Source organism: Gekko japonicus, unplaced genomic scaffold (genome assembly GCF_001447785.1).
Source record: "Gekko japonicus isolate JY-2015 unplaced genomic scaffold, Gekko_japonicus_V1.1 scaffold1204, whole genome shotgun sequence".
Classification (NCBI taxonomy): Eukaryota; Metazoa; Chordata; class Lepidosauria; order Squamata; family Gekkonidae; genus Gekko; species Gekko japonicus.
The window spans coordinates 475,260-495,562 of NW_015171540.1; the positions used below are offsets into that span (position 1 = coordinate 475,260).

A 20,303-nucleotide genomic window follows, 5' to 3' on the forward strand; every position below is an offset into this window, starting at 1 on the left:
GTCACTGGGATCTCAGATTGCAGCGAGGGGCTGGCAGCCAGCCAGGGGCAGTCTATTTAAAAGACATGCCTGCTCGACATTATTCAGTCTCTTTAGAAACTTCTCCAAGGGGGAAAGTGTGGGGAGATCGACCAAGTGGAATTCTGCTCCCCCTCCCTGTTTTTCTCCCCCTTCCCCTCCACTCGCGCTCTCTCGCCGACTTTGTCAAAATCCTCTAACTTTACAGAAAATTCCTTTGTTGTTGTCAACTCCCATCTAGGAAGGCGAGGGGGGGGGGGAAGAGAGAGAGAGAGAGAGATCCAGGCAGTCCCGACCCAAGCTCAGTCGCTGCTCGACAGAGTCCAGCTCTACCTGCTTCCGGGCTCCTCCAGCTGTGTCGGGTTTTGTGGTGGTGGTGGTGGTTGTCGTCGTTTTTAATTTGCTGCAGATACTATCAGGACGAGAGGAGCTGACTCCTTGCTCGGTTGCCTTTCCAGGCGCTGTTCTTGCAAGCCTTGCTTTGGCGTGTGGATTATTGTGTATTTCTTCGTGCAGCCTCACCAAGGCTGTCCTTTCTCTTTCTTGCCCCCCACCCCCCTGCCTGTTCCAGTGACTTTTGGGGGCAGGGGGCAAAAAAAAAAAAAATCTCCAACCTGTTGCAGCTGCATTTTTTTTTATTTATTTTTTTGCAACTGCAGATCTTGACAGTCTGTGGTGGTTTTTATTTGATTCTTCTGCATCGTTTGGAAGTGGGAAAGCTTCTTTCTTTCTTTTTTACATCTAAGGAAGGAGAACGTTTTGTGGTTGTTTTTTTTTAAATCTCATTTTCTTTTTTAAAAAGACGCTCCACTGTTGCTTTGGTTGCCAGCCGCACTGCCTCTGGGTGCCCTGAAGATGCTCCTGAGGCAGGTTTTCCTCCTCTGCCTGTGCCTGGGGCTTTCGCGAGGCTTGGGCTCCTTTGTCCACTGTGAACCTTGTGATGAAAAAGCCCTCTCCATGTGCCCGCCCAGCCCTGTGGGCTGCGAGCTGGTGAAGGAGCCCGGCTGTGGATGCTGCATGACCTGCGCCCTGGCAGAAGGGCAGTCGTGTGGAGTGTACACGGAGCGATGCGCCCAAGGCTTGCGCTGCCTGCCACGCCAAGGTGAGGAGAAGCCCTTACACGCACTGCTCCATGGCCGAGGGGCCTGCCTGAACGAAAAGAGCTACCGGGAGCAAGCCAAGAATGGTGAGTTCTGCCTTGGGCCTGGGCTCAGGGTCGGTGGCGGGGTGTGTGTGTTTCTTTTTATGTTGCTTTCACTAGCCTTCCTTTGGAGCATCTCCACCTACTGTCTGCCATGCACTAATCACACTCTGCTCCTCTTCCCATTTCCTTGAGGTGCCACCTGTCCCATGAGGCCATCTTTTCAGTCCTATTGTGTGCGAGTCATTCCTCCCCCCTGCTTTTTGCTTCTCCTGTACCTTCATTCACTTTGCTGCGTCAAACCTGTGTAACCTCCACTTTTCTTTTCCTTTTCCCCCCTTAGAAACCCATTTAACAAATCTTGAGCAGCAGTAAGATTCTCATTCCTCATTTTTTGGACGCAAAGGCTAACGTAACTTCCCGCTCCAATTTTGTTTTGCCTAGAGGCTTTGCTTCGTCAGCCTTACCTACCTTTATTAGCCGGAGGCCACTCTTTTCCTTCTCTTCTGTTTCATAACTGTTCCTGTCATTATTGCACACCTGGTTCCACACTCGAATGAATTTCCCTCACAACCTGTTGGATCACTACCCTGGCTCACCTCTTGGCCTTCGCTAACCGCCTCTCTCGTTCCAAGATCCTTCTCTTTTCGGACATCCCCTCTGAATCCTCCCCTCCCCTCTTTTTCTTCCATGGTGTCATCCCTGTTCTGTAGCAGTCTCTCTTCTTTCACGTTTGTCAGTCAATACTGTGTGCTCTGCACCCCTGTGGTAAAAGTGTAGGAGTCCCTCCATCGACTGTCCACCACCCAGTCCCATACAAGCCAGCCTCCGTACCTGTGTCTGCAGCCCAACTGGCCCATCCTACTCCATCCCAAATCCCAGAATAGGATTTTCATGGGTCGCCACTGGCAGTCATCATTGGCTAAATCCCTTTGGCAGGTGCAGCAGAAGAATGCAAAAGAATATTTTTGAGAAAGAAAAACAAGATCAACATTTCTGTTTTACATGTCAGAAGGGGGGGGGGAATCCCGATACTGCATTTCTTATCCTTTATTCCAGCTGGACCATTTCTTTCTTGTTATTCACACCTGGACTCAAAAACCTCACACCCTTAAGCAATAATTTATATTCCTTCCATCCTCATCATTTGCTTGCTTTCTGCCAAACTGCTGGTTGCATCCATACAGGAGAGGCTTGCAGCTACAGTTTCTCTGTCCCATCACCGATAAATCTTGCTTTTTAAATTGTATCCCTCTTCTTCTGCTTGCAGGCATTGGCTCCCTTTGGTTGCCGTTTCCTCTGGCAGAAGGAACGTGCCTTTAAAAAGCTAACAAACACAAATCTCAAAAGGTCAGGTGCTGCCTTTGGAAGGGGGGGCTAAAGGCAAAGACGATGGCTTGGATAGTTCCGTATGTGGGATCTGATCAGCTATGTGAGGAGGAGGAGATATATGACTTGATTTCCTGTCTCATAGCCCAGTAAACTGTCACAGTCTGTTTCCACTGAAATTCCATGAAGTCTCCCCCTTGCAGATCATCTACAGCATTTTACCATCACCCCCGTGGGCCAAGTGGGTGTGTGGGTGTGGGGTGCGTGTGTGTGGTGCCAGAGAGAAAGTTCAGCAGTTTGTTCAGTAATATGAACAATATGACTGGAGGCAAAAGCAGCAGTATGCATCCTTTGGAGTAACAACAGTGCCGCTTACAGACGGATGAGACCAGCAGCAGTCTGACTGACTCAGAACGCGCCTGAACCTTTTCTCTCCTTTCTCCCCTTCCCCTTCTGTCACACTCCAGCTGTACGGCAGGTGCGCAGAGGAGGTCTCTCAGGTCAGGGATAGGCAAATTTTGTACTCACAGGGCCTCTCTGGTCTTCAGACAGCAGTCTTGGGCTGGACATCTTTTTTGCTGCACAGATTAGCCCCCCCCCCCTTGCCACATCTGGTCAGGCTGTGTCATAAGGTCCCAGAATAGCCATTGATGGTCGTTCTTTCATGCACAATCTACAGGGATTGCTCTCTTACACAAAGCCATTGAAAACTGTTTTCTTATTTGTTATGTGCAGGGGTCATTTAATAAAAAAGAGGTGCAGGAGCTCATTAGCATAACTCATTAGCATGACTTATTTGCATATGCCACACCCCCTGACATCACCGGAAGTGTGTCAGAAGGCAACACCCCCCTCTCAGGCTCCACTGGACTGTTTTGGATTGCTAGCTACTGGGGGGGGGGAGAACGTGCAGATCTGCCCTCGCAGAGGAGGGAGAGCTTGTGCCTGAATAAAACTTGGCCTTAAAGGTGCCACTGGACTGTTTTGGACCGGGGGTCCAGGGGGTCTCTGCAGCTTACCTGGCTGCTTCTTGCTCTGACTGAGGGCTGCTGGGAGCAGGGGGTGGGGCTTGTTGCATGTGCCCGCCCCCTGGGCTCTTTACTGCCGGAGCTCTGCTCCTGTGCGCTCCTGCAGGAAATGACCCCTGTCTGTGTGAAATAGCATAACTGTGCCTTGACTTGAAATTTGGTGGACCTTTTAGAGGCCAGCAGGGAATCTCACTTTGTGGGTCAGATTCAGCTCATCTAAGCGACAATCCCAATGACTTTCAGGGAAATGAGCTGTATGGTCCAGCCACTCTTTGGGTTTTTTGCTTGTGTCCTTTCAGTGGCACTCCCCAAAAAGGGGAAAGACACAAAAATGGACACACTAGTATCCCAGGGGATTGGCTATGAGCAATTTGTGGCTTGCAGGGGATCTAGGAAGTTGTTGTACTGTCGGCCTGAGGCCTACAAGGCTTGTGAGGACTTTAGGTTTAGAAGGCAGGTAACTGAACGAAGACAGACTCATCTTGATTGTTTATCGTATTAAAGTGAGTCGTTGGCATCATTTAACCTCTAGGGTGAAAGTTTCAGACATAATGAATGCTGTGGATATCCAGCATCCCTTTGAAATATTTCAGACATTTCAGTCATGTCCTAAGGATCTTTCATGTGCCGGCAACCCTTCAGAACAGAGGACATCCGGCCATTCCACTTGGCAGTGGCCTCACTCACTTCCCCCAAGTCCTGCAAGTGGATTTCTAGAAGTGTCTTTGCTCCTCACAATAACGTTAAAGGAGCTGGTGCAAATAATAACAAAGATACCTTTTCCTGAAAACAGAAGATGTTTTAAGTGTGTTAGAACTTTATGCCTGCAAGACTTCCCCCCAAAAAAAAATAATTCAGGAATTTCTGAGGGCAAGGCACAGGGAAAATAAAAACTCTTGGCAGCAGAAGAGTACAGTGTGAGAACGGAGAAGTATATTTTCATAGGCATGTTTCTAAGCAACTGCAGCAAGGGAAAAAAATGAAGTTTGACTTGAACTTGAAGGCTTGTGCCAGGTTGGTGCAAAATCCAAAGAATGAGTACCCCAGAAGCCAGTCCCGGCTGTGGTCTGTTGATGACCAATATTGGTCCAGAACAGGGAGTGGAGGGATGAGGGATTAGAAATATATGTATATGATCAGCATTGGTAAGAAGGTTTGCTTCCTCCTCATGAAAATGTGGCTGACCTTACAGAGTTTTAAGAAAGTATTCCCCCCTCCCCAAGGTTGCCAGGTCGTACCTGGCTGGCGGCAGGGGGCTCTTGGGTCCTCTTCGGGATGTTCTGCCACATACGCAAAGTTTTTTGCCTTCAAAACCATAGAGTTTGCCCAAAAACTAGAGCGTCACCCCCCGACATCGGCAACATGATGACATCACTTCCGTGTTTAGAGGTGGGGTTCCCCCCCTGGTCACCTGGCTGGCAGCCGATCCAGGACCCTAAAAGTGGTGGAAACCCTGCTGAGGCTTGCGGGCTGGGAACCCTCTGGTTTTGACACAGGACAGGTTACCATAATTTGGGACTGTGAATGGCAGAAGATCTATGGCAGGGGGGGCCAAAGTGGCTTCACATAACAGCCACACAGAATAAACATCAGATGTTTGAGAGCCACAAGACATGAACAAACATATCACACACACATTTTTATTGCAAAATATGCAGATTTGCTTTTTATTAACATTAAATTAGACTGTGAAAGAGCCGCATGCGGCTCCCGAGCTGCAGTTTGGCCACCCCTGATCTATGGTCTGTTTGACACAGGGGTGTGTTTCTTGTGCCTCGGTTTGTCCATGTCCCGGGGTGAAGGTCCTGACTCCCACACAAGCAGAATAAAGCATTCAACAAGTTTACTAAAATATATAGTAGCCCATCTGCCGTGGACAGGGGGCATTTTGTAGAAAAAGAGGTGCAGGAGCTCATTAGCCTAACTCATTAGCGTAACTTATTTGCATATGCCACACCCCCTGACATCACCGGAAGTGTATCAGAAGGCAACACCCATCACTCAGGCTCCACTGGACTGTTTTGGATTCCTAGCTATTGGGGGGGGGGAACGTGCAGATCTGTCCCTCACAGAGGAGGGAGAGCTTGTGCCTGAATAACACTTGGTCTTAAAGGTGCCACTGGACTGTTTTGGACCGGGGGGGCGGGTGGGGGCTCTGCAGCTTACCTGGCTGCTTCTTGCTCTGACTGAGGGCTGCTGGGAGCAGGGGGTGGGGCTTGTTGCATGTGCCCGCCCCCTGGGCTCTTTACTGCCGGAGCTCCACTCCTGTGCGCTCCTGCAGGAAATGACCCCTGGCTGTGGATATGCCATGCTAGAGTCGATGCCCAGTTCTTACCCAGTCCTGCATCATCGGCTACCCAAGGTGACTGTCCATGCCTCCCAGCATTCAATGGTGTGCTTAACACTGATGATGTGACTGCCTCAGACTATTTCCCACACAACTTTGGGCTTTATTTCCTAATACTCCAGTGGACAGGCTCCACTTCACCCAGCAAGTTTTCTTCTTGTGATGCAAAGAATCCTTCCGGAAATGTAGGATTGTGACACTCTCCTCCTGGGACTGAACCATCTCTGAATTGAGCTGGAGGTTATGATTGAAGGCTTCTCCTTTAAAAAAACCCCACAGAAAATAGTCTTCCTCAGCTAAACTAGGGCTGGAAAACGCGGGTGGGGGGGAGGCGTGGCTATTTGTGCCGTCACATTCTAATCTGCCATTATGTGATCAGATGTGATGGCGGCGCACCAGGGTTTCGTCCTTTGGCGTGCGCTGCAAAGGGGCCGGCCAGAGGGAATAGGCGCGCGCTGGCGCGATCACACTGAATGAGTCCGTCTGCAGCCTGTGGCAAACCATTTGCTAGTAGATCTTTGCAGGTACTTTTTTACTGCGCATCTTCGGTGGCACACCACTGGTTGGCCACGGGTGCGCTACACTTGCCAGATAAGAACATAAGAACATAAGAGACGCCAATGTTGGATCAGGCCAAAGGCCCATCCAGTCCAACACTCTGTGGCACACAGTGGCCAGAAATACCAGGTGCCATCAGGAGGTCCACCAGTGGGCCCAGGACATTAGAAGCCCTCCCACTGTTGACCCCCCCAAGCACCAAGAAGACAGAGCATCCCTTGCCCCAGACCCCCTATCTATAGCTTGTGGCTAATAGCCGCTGATGGACCTCTGCTCCATATACTTATCTAATTCCCTTTTGAAGGCGCCATGCTTGTAGCCACCACCACTTCCTGTGGTGGTGAATTCCAGATGTTGCGGTGTGATCACGCCCCGAAAATCTGCCCAGCATTTGTGCCTTTCGTGCAGCAAATTCTCTGTGTGACTGGGGCCTAGAATCCTTTTCAAAGACAAGGGGGTTTTCACATGGGGAGGATGCTGTGGTTTGATTCCCAGGTGATACAGTCTCAGAAGAGCTTTCCTGTGTGATTTTACTGTACATGTTGCTATGTCAGATATTATCCACACCTTCATAACTCTCACCTGAGAGGAGTGTTTGTTCTTAAGAATATGCAGTGATGACAGGAGCATCCTCTGGTGGTCACATGCTGTAACAGCAGCTGCAGTGAAGAAACCTTATCTAAGGGAATGTGAAATCATATTGTCCAGGTGATCTCTTCAGCAACTAAAAAGGCCAGGAACATTCCTGAGTTTATTTCTAATGAAACACAGGCATTCAGGGAATAGATCCCCCCCAAAAAGCTCAGGAAGCTAAGGCAGTTTCCATGTTTTGCATGCCTAGCTTTCAGAACTACAACCAACCCAAAATATATTTGCCTCCCGAGTAGTCAAGCACGGGTGCGGCTTCTTGTCAAGCTGATGCAAGGTGCCAAATATGAGATCCGGTAGTCGGAACCCCAGAACTACTCGAAGGAGAAATATACTGCCAAAAAGTTTTCTCCCTTTGAGCAGTGACTTGAGCTTAAGTTTCCTGTGGCTAGTTGTAGATTTAGTATTTTATCATCCTTTTGACATAGTGCACTCCAAACTCTGTGTTCAAATGAGTTTAACATGGGAGCTGGATCTAGCAGGCACCCAACAGCTGCAACAGAGTGCCTAGGATTTAGGGATGGAGGGCAGGTGTCCAGTTCGGGGTGGAGGGAGAGGCTCAGGGTGAACTGGGGTTAGGTGGGGTGAGGGTTGGGGCAAGGGTCATGGGAGCAGCAAGCTGTGTGCCTTCTACACTTGCCAACATGTGTGGCTGCCTGATTCCTTGTAACTGGCTACCCTTTGCGTGCTGTTCTCACTCTGCGTGAAGCCAAGACAGCTTTGAAATTCTCAAAATGTTAAAGCCAGGGGCCAGTAACAACAGGCCTGTGGCTCCTAGAAACAGGAGAAACGCTGTTCTTTTTTTTTATCTTACAGAATATGGGAGGGGGGAGATTAGTAGTTTAATCCATCAGGTCTGAGCAGGAAAGTTGACTTTCTGTCTGTGGAAAGACAGTGGGGCTCCTGATCAAGGAAAAGGTGGCACCTGGGTTTTGAAAGAGGAATGTGAGGAGAAGAGGAAGAAGAAGAGGAGGAGGAGGAGGAGGAGATTGGATTTATATCCTGCCCTTCACTACCCAAAGGAGTCTCAGAGCGGCTTACAAACTCCTTTCCCTTCCCCTCCCCACAACAGACACCCTGTGAGGTAGGTGGGGCTGAGAGAGCTTTTGACAGAAACTGCTCTTTTTCAAGGACAGCTCTTATCAGAGCTACAGCTTGCCCAAGGTCATCCAGCCAGGTGCAAGTGGAGGAGTGGGGAATCAAACCCGGCTCTCCCAGATTAGAGTCCGTGCACTTAACCACTACACAAACTGCCTCTCTAGTGGTTTAAGGAATTAATGCCAAACAACCAAGTTCCCCACAACTAGGCCTATAAAAGAGGGGGTGGAAGTGAGAGAACACGTTAAGGGCCACATTGTCACACTGAAGAGTGGGTGGAGTTGTACATGCGGTACTCCCCACCACATGTGTCCAAGTCTAATAAACTTCTTACAATATAAGAGCATCAGAAAAGCAATCCCAAAAGCTCCTAACAATAGAGGCAAAAAATAAGCTGACATTGGCGTGATGATGTAGGGTTGCCAACTGGCCTAGAGAGAAACATCCTTTTTGACATTTCCCCTTTAATAGAATGTTAATAGGTGGGAATGGATGCCTTTAATAGAATGTTAATAGGTGGGAATGGATGCCTGAAGTTTTTCATGGCATGGATGAAAATGACAACACCTAGTTAAATAGCATCCAATTATTAAAGGGACAGGACATTCCCCGCCCCCCCAGGCCTGTTGGCAGCCCTGGGTGGTGCACACACAGCAGAAACTGCTTTTTTAATAGTGCGTGACAGTTTGTGTGAGAAACTGTGGGTCACTTCTTCCACGTGTGTCTTCCTCAGGGATCTATCATTACCGGCTTGCTGAACACTTAACTTGCATCTGGTTTCACTAAAATGTTCAAATGGAAGTTCTGTCTGCAGTATGTGAACTCATGGTTCAAGCCCATAGGCAAGCCATCACGTGAGAACTCGCATGTGGGTTGGGGTGGGTTGGGGTGTGTGAGAGTGGCCAAATTTAGCAGGTAAAGATTTTTACACAGCATGCAGATGCATCAGTCAGGAGAGCTTTACCAGCTAGATGTGTCTGTTATGCCGCTTTTAAAGGTACAGGAGTGTTGCCCCTCCTCCCATGTAGCCTGTCACCCTAGTCCAACACAAAACAAGATGGGTAGCCATGTTAGTCTGGAAAAGAGTCCAGTAGCACCTTAAGAACTAACAAAATTTGTGGTAGGGTGTGAGCTTCCGTGAGTCACTGCTTACTTCTTCAAATACAGCTAGAACGTGAGTCCATCTGTCAAATATGTTGGAAAGTGGAGTGATTTCAGATGCCAAATGACATTAGCAGGCAAATGACAATAGCAGGGGTGATTGGATTAGGTGTGATATGCAGAGAGATAGTAAGTAAAGGTTTCCCTTGCTAAAGAGCTAGTCGAGTTGGACTCTAGGGGGCAGTGCTCATCTCTGTTTCCAAGCTGAAGAGCCAGCGCTGTTCGAAGACGTTCCCATGGTCATGTGGCCTGCATGACTAAACACCGAGGCACACAGAACGCTATTACCATCCCACCGAAGTGGTACCTATTTATCTACTTGCAATTTCTTGCTTTCAAACTGCAAGGTTGGCAGGAGCTGATGTCAGAGACGGGAGCTCACTCCGTCATGCGGCACCCGGGTCTCGAACTGCTGAACTACTGACCTTCTGGTCTGCAGCTCAGCATCTTCCCCTCTGAGGCATCGCAGCCCTAGAGAGGTAGTAGGTATAGAGAAATCAGCATTGTTAATGAGACAGGAAATCTAGGTCTCCCTTCAGTCCAGGTGGATGCATTGTCTTGAGCTTCGTTATCAGTTTAAATTCTGATAACTGATAACAAAGCTCAAGAATTACAATTGATCCCCAGCCCCCATGGAGAAAACGGTTGCTTTGGAGGGTGAGCGTTATGGCATTATACTTCACTGAAGTCCTTCCACAAACCTGGCCCTCCTCTTAATATTGCCAACCTCCTGGCGGCAACTGGAGATAAATAATAAAATAAATAAAACCTCCAGGCAGCAACTGGAAATAAATAATTAAATAAATCCTCCTGGAGAAAATGGCTGTGTTGGGCAGTGGACTCTGTGGCATTATACCCTGCTGAGGTCCCTGCCCTCCCCAGGCTCTACCCCTCAAACCCACAGGAATTTCCCAACCCAGAGTTGGCAACCCTGTAACTGGCTACAAAACTGCTTTCCAGACTCTTGGAACCCAGAAGATATGGCGCAGGAGGAGGTGCTTTTCTACCTTAGCTGCCACTGCATAGCCCCAAATCAACATAAGTCAGGGGTGGAGGGAACCATACCTGTTACCACACGGCTCTCCTCCCATACTACCCACTTGGGGCAGCAAAATGACTTGAGACAGCCCTGCCTTATAGCTAAGCAGAAGGAAATAAAACTGGCTTGCCTCCCTTTGCTGCACTGCCCCACCAGCCACAGCCAGGACTCTCACCTGGAGCCTCTTTCTAGAGTTCATTGTATTTCTTCCCACAGTAGGCCTTACTCCTAGTCATACATATTCTGCTTAGTTCACTGCCACGTAGATAGGAATGCCAGCCTCCAGGTGGGACCTGGGGATCCCCCAGAATGACAGCTCATGTCCAGACTACAGAGGTTGGTTCCCCTGGAGAAAATGGATACTTTGGAGGGTGGACTCTATGGCCTCGTACCCCACTGAGGTCCCTGTCCTCCCCAGACTACACCCCCAAATCTCCAGGAGTTTCCAAACTAGCTATCCCCTTGATGGGGACGCTGAACTGCAGGCTGTGGAAGGTCGGTAGTTCAGCAGTTCAAGACCCGGGTGCCGCATGACGGAGTGAGCTCCCGTCTCTAGTTCCAGCTCCTGCCAACCTAGCAGTTTGAAAGCAAGAAATCGCAAGTAGATAAATAGGGACCACTTCGGTGGGAAGGAAACAGCGTTCTGTGCGCCTTGGTGTTTAGTCATGCCGGCCACATGACCACGGGAACGTCTTCGGACAGCGCTGGCTCTTCGGCTTGGAACCGGAGATGAGCAAGGGAAACCTTTACCTTTATCCTGAAGAGCTCCACGGCTCCCAATGTGCCCAGCGCAATGACACCACCCGGAGGTGACATCATCACACCAGGCACATCGGGGGGGGGGGTTGCTCTAGTGTTTGGCCAAAAACTCTATGGTGACCACACTGTAGCATCCCCCTCCCACCGTGCCCGGTGTGATGACGTAACGTCTGGGTGATGTCAGAGGGGCCTGGAGCCCCCCACCTGGAAAAGCTAGGGACCTAGCAACCCTGTTCCAAACCTGGGTCTGGCAACCATCCCCTCCTGGAGAAAATGGCTGTGTTGGGCCAAGAGGGACCTGTCAATCCTATACTCAGGTCTAAGTGTACCCGCTTTTCAAACAGCCACTGTAGCTGTGTTGTTAACAGCAATTTCATCTGCAAACGTAAGTTGATTCTATAGATCTCCATGCTGTAAGAAGGGGCACCTGCACAGGCCAGGCTTTATTTAAGGGGTCTTATTCTCTTTAATTTAAGGGCTCGGCAGACTTCCTCTTTTCTGTGCTCACCTGCCCACACTTCTGATGTCGCTCTGCCTCTGTGCAACCTGGGAGTCGCCTCCCTTCTATGCCACCTTGCCAGTTCACCTGTTCCCTAACAAGCTGCCTGGGTATTTCTACAGTTAAGGGTCTTCCTAGAGCATGTAACTGGGGATCACCACCTTGCAAGCCCAGTAATCCAGGATCCAGACCAGGTGTTTGCCATACCCTGTGGCAGAGCCAACATGGGAACTCTGCAGGATGTGGCTTCCAACTCCCAGCATTACCTCTCTAAATGAGCCATGGGCTCATATATTTATTATCATATACTTATTATGGGCTTTGTGACACAGCCAAAGCCATGATGGCCTGATTGGAGCTAAGTGTGGACTTCTGAAAACCTTCTGCCACCCATTCCTCAAAAGTAACCCCTGACTGCAGCAATGAAGGACTCTCTTCTGCTGCCCCCTAGCACCTCATAACTCTGATCAAATATCTAGACTGTATTTAGCTTCATTAGAAGTAAGCCCTACTGAGCTGAAGGGGAAAGTCCCTAGTTTAAGAGTGTTTATGACTGCCAGCCCTAAACATACATTTCAAACATAAGGAGATAAAAAACTTTGCCGTGAGCAATTTGACACAGATGCTGGATATGGAAACATTAACCAGTTATATTTATTCTTTATTTATACCCCCACTTTTCTCCCTAGTGGGGACCAAAAGTGGTTTACATAACTAGGAATAAGGCCTGTTGTGGAAATAAATACAACGAGCTCTAGGAAAGAAGCTCTGGGAGGGTGCCCTGGCCTTCGGCATTCAGTGTCAATTTGCTGTGGTGACCTCAACAGGGTATAATGAGAGTTTGGCCACCATTTTCTCCAGAGGAACTGATCTCTGCTACCTGAAGAGCAGTTGTAATTTTGAGTGATCTCCACCCCTCACCTAGACATTGGCAACAATGGTTCCCCAGGAAGGTGGAGTCTATGGCATTGTACCCATCTGAGGTCCCACCCCTCCTCAAACCCCACCTTCTCCAGGCTCCACCCCTCAAATCTCCAGGAATTTCCCAACCTGGAGGTGGCAACCCTATCTCCTTCTCAGCCAATCATCAGCCTACAATTATCTGCCCCTCTGAGTTCAGGTTTCCATCTCCACTCCCTCCTAGACAGCAGTTGTAATTCTGAGTGATCTCCAGCCCCCACCTGGAGATTAGCAACAATGGTTCCCCATGAGGAAATGGCTGGTTTGGAGGGTGGAGTTTATGGCATTGTATCTATCTGAAGTCCCACCCCTCCTCTAACCCCACCCTCTCCATGCTCCACCCCTCAAATCTCCAGGAATTTCTCAACCTGGAGGTGGCAACCCTATTGCCTTCTCAGCCAACCATCAACCTACAATTATCTGCCCCTCTGATTTCAGCTTTCCATCTACTTCCCCCTCCCTCCTGGAGAGCAAATGTAATTCTGATCCTGGAGATTTGCAACAATGGTTCCCCATGAGGAAATGGCTGGTTTGGAGGGTGGAGTCTACGGCATTGTACCTGTCTGAGGTCCCACCCCTCCTCAAACCCCACCCTAAGCTCCACCCCTTAAGTCTCCAGGAATTTTCCAACCTGGAGTTGGCAACCCTATCTCCCTCCCAGCCAAGCATCAACCTGCCGTTATCTGCCCCTCACTCTTCAGCTTTCCATCTTCCCCACCCACCTGCAGCCTCTACCGTGCTCTGAAGCCCTGACTGCTATGTCACGTCTGCTATATCGCACTGGGTGTCTGGGGGGGGGGGCATCTCAGCAATATAAGGACAGAGTTCACCATTTTCTCCAGCGGAACTGATCTCTGCCATCTGGAGAGCAGTTATAATTCTGACTGATCTCCAGCACTTACCTGGAGATTGGCAACAATAGTTCTCTAGGAGGAAAAGTATAGTTTTTCTCTGCAATGGGGACCACAGCAGCTTACATCATTCTCCTCTCCCCCTTTTGACTTGCACAACCCTGTGAGGTATGTTAGGCTGAAAGACTGACTGGTTGAAAATCACCCACTCAGTTTCCACAGCAAGAACCTGGGTCTAGCAGACCCTGCTCTGAAGCGCTGACTGCTATGCCTAGGGTAGCCAACCTCCAGGTGTAGCCTGAAGATTGCCAGGTATCACAACTGAGCTCCAGACAACAGATCTCCCCCCCCCCCAGAAGAAAATAACTGTTTTGGAAGGTGGGCTCTATGGCATTCTGTTCAGCTGAGGCCTCTCCCCTCCCCGAACCCTGGCTTCCGTAGACTCTACCATAAAATCTCCAGGAATTTCCCTACCTGGATCTGGCAACTCTAGTCAGGACTGGCCCCAATGAGTTTTCTCCTAAAGGCCAAAATAGGTGTGGAAAGAGCCTTTTACTGACAGAACCAAGCTTGGTTGCCTAGCAACAGGCACTGAGGGAAAAGTAGGGTTGCCAACTCTGAGTAGGGAAATACCTGGAGATTTGGGGGGTGGATCTTGTGGAGGGCAGCATTTGGGGAGGAGAAGGACTCAGCAGGGTATAATGCCATAGGGTCTACCCTCCAAAGCAGCCATTTTCTCCAGGGGAACTGATATCTGTCATCTGGAGATCAATTGTAACAGCAGGAGATCTCCAGGTCCCACCTGGAGATTGGCAACCCTAGGGGAAAGTCAGCCACACAGCAGGGGGTTGAAGAGAATGGTTTGATGGCCACCCATCTGATTTGATAGCCACCTCAGTAGCCAGTCAACCATGTCAGAGCTAAGCAGGAGAGAGCCATTTTCACAGTTTATTCTGACAGGAAAGTGGCCAAGCTGGCAGTGGGCGGGGGTTGTTAGCTGAATTGCTTTCTTTATAGCAATTGGCAATTTAAATGGGTTCTTGCCAGTTTATACCAAGGTCCTGTTCCCACCAAGGGTTACCAGAGAAGGAGTCGAGGCTGTTGTTGTTAAAATAAATGTCTTTACTTAAAGAATATAAATCTCATACAAACAATACTGATGCACTCACACATTCAATCAAGTTCCTTAGAAATACAGTATTAAAATAAGCACTGTTGCATTATCAGGTGGGGGTGATGATTTGTGATACTTATCTGTCTTCGCAGCTTTGGTTGTTCCAATGAAGAATGGCTGGGAAGAAATAGAAATCTAGGGAAAATTCACACACGACTAGAACCAGCCAGAACACGTGGGTCTCTTGACTGCAGATCAAGAGATCAAAGTAGAGGCAAGGGTTTGGGAATAGCAAGTGGGACTTAAGAGGAGTAAAAAGCAGACAGGGGCCGTTGTGGGGGTTGCTAGCTAGGAAGGGCCAGGTGAATGGTCCTTACCTTTTATAGGGGATCCATTAGGTGGGAGGTAACTGTTCCAACCTGTGGATCCACCTACCTATTAGTCCATCCCAAAAACAATCCTATTGGTTACCTATAGGAGTGGGAGGTTACCTATAAGGAGTGGCCAATATTGAAATCTAATACCTTACTCAAAGAATGGCATCTGGGCACTGGGCAGGTGTGAAAACCTTGGTGTCAGGATGCTTCATTGTAGTGTAGATGGAGCTGGCCATTCTCTTTGTGAACCAAATGTCCATTTGGCAGGAAATACCAATGCAGGAACAAAAGCAGTGATGGGTAGTACGTGACTACAACTATTTCTGCAATGGGGGCTGTCTCTGCTCAAGTTGTTGTTTCTTACTGCTCACAATAATGGAGGTGTGTGCTTCTTCACCAGGCTGGTAACTGTGTAACTGAAACCTTATTCACGTGTAAGGCTTGTGCAAGTACCTTCTATGTGTTGCAACACAACAGGTGACTTGGAATGTACAGTTCTCTGAGCCTATGTATGTGTGTGCACAGTCCATTGTGTGTAGCAATAAATATAAGTCCATAAAGCAAAATATCAAGTTCATTCTCTAACAGGGTTATGCTGAATGTCTGTGACTGGTCCAAAATCACAGCTTCCACGGCAAGAACCTGGGTCTGGCAGACCCTGCTCTGAAGCGCTAACTGCTATGCCTAGGGTAGCCAACCTCCGGGTGGAGCCTGAAGATCGCCGGGTATCACAACTGAACTCCAGACAACAGATCTCATCCCCCCCTGGAGAAAATAACTGCTTTGGAGTCTTTTTACTGACAGAACCAAGATTGGTTGCCTACCAACAGCCACTGAGGGAAAAGTTAGTTCCACAGAGGAGCCAAGCAGAAATGTCTTCGTCAGGAGAGACAGCCGTTTGCCAGTTATTCTGACAGGGAACAGTGGCTGAAGTGGGAGTGGATGGGGAAGAGGAGCAGACCCAGCCCCCAGCCCATGGCACGCGAGTACTCTTGAGTGGCCGCTGACGGGCCAATGGCTGATTGTGCGCATTGTATAGCCAATGGGAGAGCTGGAAACGGCCAATACACTAAGAGGATTATTATATAGAGATAATTCTCTCCCTTGGGCTATCCTTACAACAAGTACTCTGTGAGATAGGTTAGGTTGAGTGAGTATATGATGGGCCGAAGGTGACACAGCAAACTTGAATGACAGAGTAGAGATTTGAACCTGATTCTCCCAGATTCTAATTTGACACCCTGATCAGTACACCATGCTGGCTTTCAGAAAGCTTTACGTCTCTTCACACTTCTGCTGTTCCTTGGGATTATTTGGTAAGGCTGAATTCACATGTGCTATTTAAAGCACTTTTCATCCCTCTCACCTTTGGAAGAAAAATGGAAAGTTAGTTTTACATGTGCTTGAATCAGGCTTCAGAGTCAACTGATGGCCATGCTAGGAGGCTGATTTATAATTGCACTTCAGCCTTTAACAATGCCTGTTATTTTAGTTACAGTATTTGAACAGGTCTGAAAGTAGTATAGATTTGTAGGGCATTCACGTCTATGAGATGAATCTAATAGATGGTCCTTAGTTACACTATAAATCATCGCATTGTGACATAGACATTGGCAGCTCAAGGCAAAAGCTGGCTCGGCAGCCATAGCTCTAGCCACCATTCCTGTTTGATTTAATTGCTAAACACAATATCCTAGGATTTGCATTTTCTCAGTCCATCCTTCCTGTTTAGTTTGTGGCATGATATATTTGGAAGTTCAGTCTGAATTGGCTTCACTGAATTTACTACCCTTTGTAATCCAGGATTAGGGCTGCCAACAGCCAGGGAAACAAAAAAATGTCATGCCTGAATTTTCTAAACTCATGGGCTAGAGGAAGTCTTGTATGTGCTAGGAAAAGCTAAAAAGAGCAAAGCAGGGAGAGTAGGCCTAATCTTGAGCCCCTCGTGCCTGTTTATAGTGGTAACCTGTGGAAGTGAGTTCCCTTCCTTGGATTCTCCAGTTTTCATTTTGTCCCTCTGGTTTGTACAGAGAAGCATGGCATTTTGCATGTGCAGATGGGTGCTACTGTAGCATTTCTGAAGGATGCAGGTGATGCTGGCCCACTTGGGAAGCTAACCCATTACCTGGGCCTCTGTAGTTATTCTCTCTCCCCACCTGCTTGACTGTAAAGATTCTAGGTGCACCACACAGCAGGCGTACAAAGGGACTGGACGGACATGGTGATGATCAATGCTCCCCCTATACTATGGAGTCCTTTGAGCAAAAATTCTACTGTGTGAGCTGCTGGCATTAAAGTTGTGAGTGAGCGATTTGGCTGCTGCATAAGTCAGTTTGCTCTGGAGCCCTCCTTCCTGAGCGAAGACAAAAATGTGTGAGCCGGAGGCTAAAAAACTGTGAGCTAGCTCACACTCACTCAGCTTAGAGGGAACACTGGTGACGATGCCTTTTCTCCCAGTTCTGTGGCCTAGGGATGCCAGCAGGCCATGAGAAAAATGCCCTGTCCTTTGATAAGGCTTACCGTGAAGATATGTACCAGTTAATGTTGTTTACATCTGTACCAGCAAAAGCTTCAACTGCCCGTTTCCACACGTTAACCCTCTTAAAAGGACAGGACCTTCCCCCCCAGGTGCCTGATTTAGGCACCACAATCCATATGGTCTGAATGAGAAGCCCCACCCATTAGAGACAGAACTGATCCAGCTTGGCAGAACAACAGCAAGCTTGGGGGGGGGGGGCGGCTATTTCACTTATTCTCGCAGCCAAAATGGGCAGCAGAAACATAAACCAGAACTAGGACTACCAACCTTCACCCAGGTGGAGCCAGGAGTTCTCCCATCGTTGCAACTGATCTCCAGACTACAGTTCTCCTGGAGGAAATGGCAACTTCTGAGGGTTGACTCTGTAGCATCACGGCTCTACTGAGTTCCCATCCCAAACTCCACCTTCCCCAGTGCGGTTGCCAGCCTCCAGGTGGGGCCTAGAGATCTTCCAGAATTACAATGGATCTCCAGACTAAAGAGATCGTTTTCCCTTGAGAAAATAACTGCTTTTGGACTCTATGGCATACCCTGCTGAGGTCCCTCCCTTTCCCAGACCTTCCCCTCCCCAGAATCCACCTTCAATTTCTAGAGATTTACAAATCACCAGGAATTTCTCAAGCTGGTGGTGGCAACCCTAGCTAGTACATACACAGAGGATGCTTTAATATAATGAGCTGTTGCATTTGCATTCATTTATTTATTTATAGCCACTGTTCCACCACTGAGACATGAACCAGGAGCCAAATTCCATTACTAATAATAAGGCCCGTTGTGGAAATAAATACAATGAACTCTAGACATCATAATGAGCCGCTTTGGTGGGAGGGCGGGTTAGAAATCTAAATAATAATAATAATAATAATAATAATAATAATAATAATAATAATAGAGGCTCTGGAAGAGTGCCCCGGGCTTGGGCACTCAGTGTCAATTTGCTGTGGCGACCTCAGCAGGGTATAAGGACACAGAGTCCACCATTTTCTCCAGGGGAACTGATCTCTGCCATCTGGAGAGCAGTTGTAATTCTGAGTTATCTCCAGCCCTCACCTGGAGATTGGCAACAATGATCTCTGTCATCTGGTATCACCTGGTATCACCACTGAACTCCAGACAACATATATCCCCCCCCCCTAGAAAATAACTGCTTTCAAGGTGGCCTCTATGGCATTCTATTCAGCTGAGGCCTCTCCACTCCCCAAACTTCCTTGGCGGGTTTTTCCCCCATTCTGGAAAGTGTTGCCTCAGCAAACCTGGCTTGGAGGCTAAAGACAGTGGGTTTTGTCTCCTGAGGGAATCAATCATCGTCTGGCGAGAAGAGCAAAGACAGTACCTGTGTTCACCGGAGTGAAGCAACTGTCTTCTGAGGAACGTTTTGGCAGGCATCGCTTCTGTGGGCGGGACTCAGGCAACGCAGCCAGAGGATAGGGACAGCTTCTGAGTGACACATTATGGAGCCAACTGATTTAGAACCATGTGGAATGTTCAGAAAGGGCAGGACTCAGGCAATGCAGCCAGTGGATAAGGACAAATTCTGAGTGACACATCATGGAGTCAACTGATTTAGGAGCGTATGGAATGTTCAGAAAGTGCCACCCCACTTCAAAATTATATATAAGGAGAGATATCCTGCTTTTCTCCCCAGTGGGGATCCAAACTGGCTTACATCTTTTCCTCTCCTCCAATTTATTTCTGATATTGTTTTCATATATTGGAAGATGTCTTGATTGAAAGGCACAACATGCATCTTTAAAATAAGGATATCGTAAGTTGATATCCAGGCTGCAGCATCCTTAGATGTCATCATCATACTGATGATGCTCCCCTGAAACTTTCTGTAGTATCTTTCTTCCTGGCCTTCCATACGTACTGAAAGGCAGAGGAGACAAGAGAGACATTTCTGATACCACAGCGAGTACTGGAGAAAAGAGAGCACCCATTGTAGGTTGTAACTTTAACCAGCAGGCCAAATGTCTAGTTCTGCAGGCTGAGATCTCCATAGACAAAGATATAATAGCTCTATAGTCAAGTATATCTGGGGCTTTGTGGGGATGTGGCAATACTCACCTTTACAGAGTACCGTCACCTTTGGGAGGGGGCTCCCCCAAGTCCCAGTGCAACTTTCTGTATGAGTAAGTAGCACCTTTTTAAAAACAAAAGAAGGATTGACCACAGCCATCTGAGCATTCATGCAGTGCATAACATTTTAGGGATTGAAACACTGACTTCTTAACTGCTGAGCTAAGAGGCAGGAGTAATATAAGTTTCCAGGTATAGAGAACCAATTATTGGGGAAAGAATAATCTGGTAGTTTCTGTCTGCTGTGCTGCTAGGGAAGTTGTAATGGGGAAGAATGAAGCAATACCTTCTTGGTCATCTACTCTATCATCATACTTTGGGTTCAGTTCTCTCCCTCTTTATTTATTTATTTTATTTATTTTAACCTTCAATTTGATACCCCGCTCGAATCCCTGGCTAGGGGTCTCTGAGCGGCTTACAGAATTTAGTGGTGCTAGTCACCCTTCTACCCTAACTAGGGCCACAATGTGTAAGGGATAGGGACAACCTACCAGCACCCCCCTATGGTGGTCGTTGTTGTCCTTCTTCCATCGGCTGGCTCGGTTCAGGACGGGTCTCTGGCTGGCGGCGTTCTTTCCCGGCGTTTTTTGGTGGTGGTTGGCTCTCTTCCTTTCTTGAGGCGCGCGATTCTGCCTGTATCCGGCCCGGCCACGTCCTTCCGGCTCCGCAGGGCTGGTACTGGGCGTCTGCGCATGCTCCTTTCTCTTCCGCGGCAGCTTCGGTGTAGTCCTTCCTGGCCACCAGGGATCGCTCACTGC

At 48.4% G+C, this 20,303-nt stretch overlaps 1 protein-coding gene across 1 annotated transcript in view; it reads left to right on the forward strand.

Moving 5' to 3' along the window:
- The first annotated feature begins 627 nt into the window (after positions 1–627).
- Positions 628–20,303, forward strand: part of IGFBP5 (insulin like growth factor binding protein 5) — a 56,642-nt gene continuing 36,966 nt past the window's right edge. The window contains exon 1 of the mRNA XM_015419645.1: positions 628–1,204. Within this exon, the coding sequence (XP_015275131.1) occupies positions 874–1,204 (331 nt within the window). The 5' untranslated portion in view covers positions 628–873. The remainder of the gene's footprint in view (positions 1,205–20,303) is intronic.